This window comes from Cryptomeria japonica, chromosome 11 (assembly GCF_030272615.1).
Source record: "Cryptomeria japonica chromosome 11, Sugi_1.0, whole genome shotgun sequence".
Classification (NCBI taxonomy): Eukaryota; Viridiplantae; Streptophyta; class Pinopsida; order Cupressales; family Cupressaceae; genus Cryptomeria; species Cryptomeria japonica.
This window is the reverse complement of record NC_081415.1, coordinates 512,619,269-512,623,351: the sequence shown is the minus strand read 5'-3', so window position 1 is coordinate 512,623,351 and position 4,083 is coordinate 512,619,269. Positions and strand designations below refer to the sequence as shown.

At 38.3% G+C, this 4,083-nt stretch overlaps 1 protein-coding gene across 1 annotated transcript; it reads right to left on the bottom strand.

The window, feature by feature from the left end:
* Window positions 1-2,185: 2,185 nt before the first annotated feature.
* Window positions 2,186-3,814, bottom strand: LOC131036222 (UPF0481 protein At3g47200-like). The gene has a single exon (XM_057968101.2). The coding sequence runs from the start codon at window positions 3,812-3,814 to the stop codon at window positions 2,186-2,188; it is 1,629 nt and encodes a 542-aa protein (XP_057824084.2).
* Between the last annotated feature and the right edge of the window lie 269 nt (window positions 3,815-4,083).

The window sequence follows — 4,083 nt, the reverse complement described above, 5'->3', positions numbered from 1 at the left end:
CCATGATAAGCAGTCTTTGGGCTTATAGGAAAACAATGGGAGACGGGAGCTAAATTCCTTCTAAGGCAAAAACACCACAGACCAATTCATCACGTTCAAATATGGACAATCAGTAGAAATAGAACCAAAGTCACCAACCCCCTTTGAAGAAGAGTGCATTGGATCTTTGGCTTTCACCTTAGATTTGTCTCATACTCAATTGACTGGATCCAAGAGCTTATTCAAGACTTTAACTTCATAAACACTGGAAGAGGCAAACCTAATGCCAGATTAACATAAAAATGAGTGAACACCAACCAAGAGTGAAGCTTAGTAATAGAATCTATGGAAATGATGTAGCCAAAAGAGTTGGCAATACCAACAATAATCTCCTCATCCCAAAATTCAATGCGAAGGCATGGCAAGTGGACCAATGTAAGGATAGACCCCACAAGATATTTAGGCTCAAAGTCAAGTCACCATTTACAATGGAGAAGTGCGATCTTGCCAAAGCCCAAATGAGAAAATTCGGAGGAAGTCTTATTTAAGGGTAAAGGACAAACAAAACATTCCTTTCGGGAGCGTAGAAATAGTAAGACTACCCTTAACCAACCATTTAGTAGACGTCCATTTTCTTACCATAGAAATCTTCGGCTTTCTTCCTAGGAACATACCAACCAAGTAGTTCTCCATTTTAGCCAACAAACTATTCAAGGAGGGGTCCTTAATGTTCAGAAATCTTCATAGACATCCCGTATGAAGGGATACAACCTTCATCTTCGAACAAGTCCTTCGAGAAGCTTTAGGATGAATTATCCTTTGTCTCCATCGAGGGAGCAGAGGGACCACGAAACCCCTGATACGCATTGACCTTCTACCTTGATTAAACCTCCAAGGAGGTCCCACTCTCAATGCCAGAACATCCAAGGATTCCTAGGAAAAGCAGAAGATAGTCCTCACTAAACATGTCTGGAGGCCAACAATCTTTGAACCTCAAGTCTAGCAGATTGTTCCAGAAACTATACATTTTCAACCCCGTCACCATCTCCAAGAAACTCTCACCCATTTCTTGCAGAGCCCATCTCAAAAAAATATTTCATAGAGTTATGTTAAGGGTATTTCTTGTACAAATTTAGTAACAAGAGTATAACATGGGAAAATAAGGGGTCATGGGATTATAAGAACAAGGTAACATTATGGGATGATAGAGTACCAATAAAAAATGCTACAAGAAAGTCTCTTTATGAGTTAGTTTATGGAATTGAAGAAAAATTACCTATTAATGAATTCCTAATTGTTTACAAGTCTATAGAAGAACATGATGACAATAATGGTGATGTAATACATGAAAAGATCAATCAGTTGACTACATTGGATGAAGTTAGGAGAGAAACACAAAAGGCAAATATCAAGAAACAACAAAATATTAAGTACTTATTTGATAAGAAGCCTTTAGAGAGGAATGTTTAGCTGAATGATTTAGTGATTATCTGGAATGCAAGGTATCAAGACAATGGGAAACAGAGAAATTTTTGCCCTCGATAGACAGATCCATATGTGATTAGTAATACTCAAGCGATGGAGAAAATTCATACTCTCTGCAAAGCCTTCGTGAATTTCCCATGCATGGACTGTTTTTGAAACCCTCTTTCTCTTGAAATAGATTATTTTTTGCACAATATTTCTACTCTGGTTGTCTTTGTTTTAAGGTTTAAGTGTTTAGTTTGGTCTAGTCTACTTTCTAAAGACCTAAGCTCCTCCTCGTGCCTATCTAAGTCATGCGTCCACAACTAGAACCATTTGCCGAGCTTTGACGAATTGTTAATATCCTCTACCTTTTAAACCCTACAAAATTGGCTTTTTAAGTCTAGTAATTCATGGCCGTAATTCATTGGCTTAAACTTTGAACCCTTATAATAACATTATATTTTTGAGCTGACTTGATATAGTCGGTCAATTTTGTTAAGTCGCAACTTAAGTCAAATAATTTGCATTGCACATGTATAAACAATCTTACATTCCTAAAAAATTCAAATCTTTTATATAATTAAGACATTATACTTAAATACCACGCTTTATAAACAACCAAACTTATTTTGACCTGAAACTAGCCGCCAGTCACAAAGTAAACAATGATGACAAATGAATAATTGACAATTTGAAATTTTTCTGCTACAGAAACGGAGAAGAGGAAGAAAGATGGAGTTCAATGGGAATAGGGGTTGCAAGTGAAAAACAGACACAAATCTTGCGCCACTGTCATTACAATTAACAGCACGGCAGCCATGGAACCAGCGACCAGCCATGGCTTGGAAAAGTAAGCACTCACGAACTCACTCCAGAGCTTCTTGTACTTTCTTCTTGTATACTTATGCAGCCCCATTCTGACGTCATCAATTGCTTTGCAGCCCTTGACATGGGCAATACCTTTACCCAAATTGAAAAGATCAGCCAATTGTTTGTTGCTTCCAAAGAAATTGTTAATCACCTCTGCGTGTTTTAGCACTGCAACATCCTCCTCATTGTCTATCAGCTCATCCATAAGCAATGCAAACTGAATCATTGGTTTCGTACCGTACCCTTTAGCAACCACTTCCATTGCAGTAATGCTACCCACGACTGAATAATTCTCCAGGGTTACCTTGAATTGTGGCAAGTACAACGTTGATGTTTTCTCATCAAACCTTATCCATCGAATGGCTGAAGAATATTCGAGCGAGCTTGTTGGATCTTGCCCGACTGACCTTTTTATATCTTTAAAGAGCACTGGCTGGATCTTCACACCGCCACGCACGAGTTCTAATGCTGATGGGAGCTTCAGGTAGACCATATCCACAGTGTTGCAAGGGATTTTATTTGATGAAGAGAAAAAGAAAGGATTACATAAACGTCCACAAATGGCTTTTATTGAATCAACGGATTTGCTAAAGCAGATCTGCCTGTGATTTTGAGACGAAGGGGGCAAGCCTAGCAGTTCACCATCGGCGGAGCTAAAACCGCTGCCCACCATTGACCGGTAGAGTACTTCGAGAACATGTTTCTTACAATACATGTTGTAAGAAACCCTAGGTTTCCACATAAAAAATTCATGTCTAGCCGCACTACAAAGCAGCATATTCATTAAGTTTTCTACTTTTTGTTTTGCAGCTTCAGCAGAACCCATCGGGAATTTAAGGAGATCTTTCAAAATCCAGAGAGGTATTTGGTTTTCAAACAGAAGTATATCAGTCATCAGTCTTTCTCTAATAGGATTTTGAAGATCGGCATCAAACACAGGATCATACTTCCACTTAAATGCACTCACTTCTTCTCTATAAAAACATTGAACATACTCAAATCGCCATCCTTGGGTCTCATATGAATGCTGAGCATTCCTGTTAACTTTTACATAATTAACAATAAATTCATAAACAAAACATGCATCCCTAGTGACCATCCATGCTAGTTCTATAGAAGTAAGGGGAATTTGTTCACCATAGAACCTCCTTATCTTCTTCTCCTTAAACAGTATGCACTGTTCAACAATTGATTTCACAGAAATGTGTGGATTACTCCTCTGGATCCTCTTTTGCATCCTTCTTACTGCCTCAGACTTGGACTTCTCCATGCCTTGCAGCTCCTTCTTCCCATAATGAAAAGGGCCAATGGAAACAAGATGTGGACTGTACAAATGATCTTTGGAGTACGGCGTTAGCCTTGGCAGTCGGAAGATCCGAGCAGAGCTTACATCGGGTACATCCTCTTCATTCATTGTGAGATCATACCCCACTTCAATTACACAGCTACTATCACTGCAGCTCTCAGGGTTGATCGATTTGATCTCAACTATTGCCATCCCTGTTCACTTAGATTTTTCAGTTCATAGGCTCTCGCTCACAGAGAGCATGAAATAAATTACATATGTGGGTGAGATTGAAAAAAATACTTAAAACAATCGTCCATCAAATATTGTATCATCAATTTTTCTTTGCAGAATTTTGTCTTCAGTGAACAGATTTTTCTCGTCCAATACTCTCAGTCAAACGTTTTTATTTTTTAATTTAAATGAAATTACATATATTTGGAAAAATAGCAAATTACATATGCCTATTGGTGGTAGCTGAA

Coding starts and splice junctions, on each gene's coding strand:
- LOC131036222 (XM_057968101.2), bottom strand. CDS start 3,814: ATGGCAATAGTTGAGATCAAATCGATCAACCCTGAGAGCTGCAGTGAT.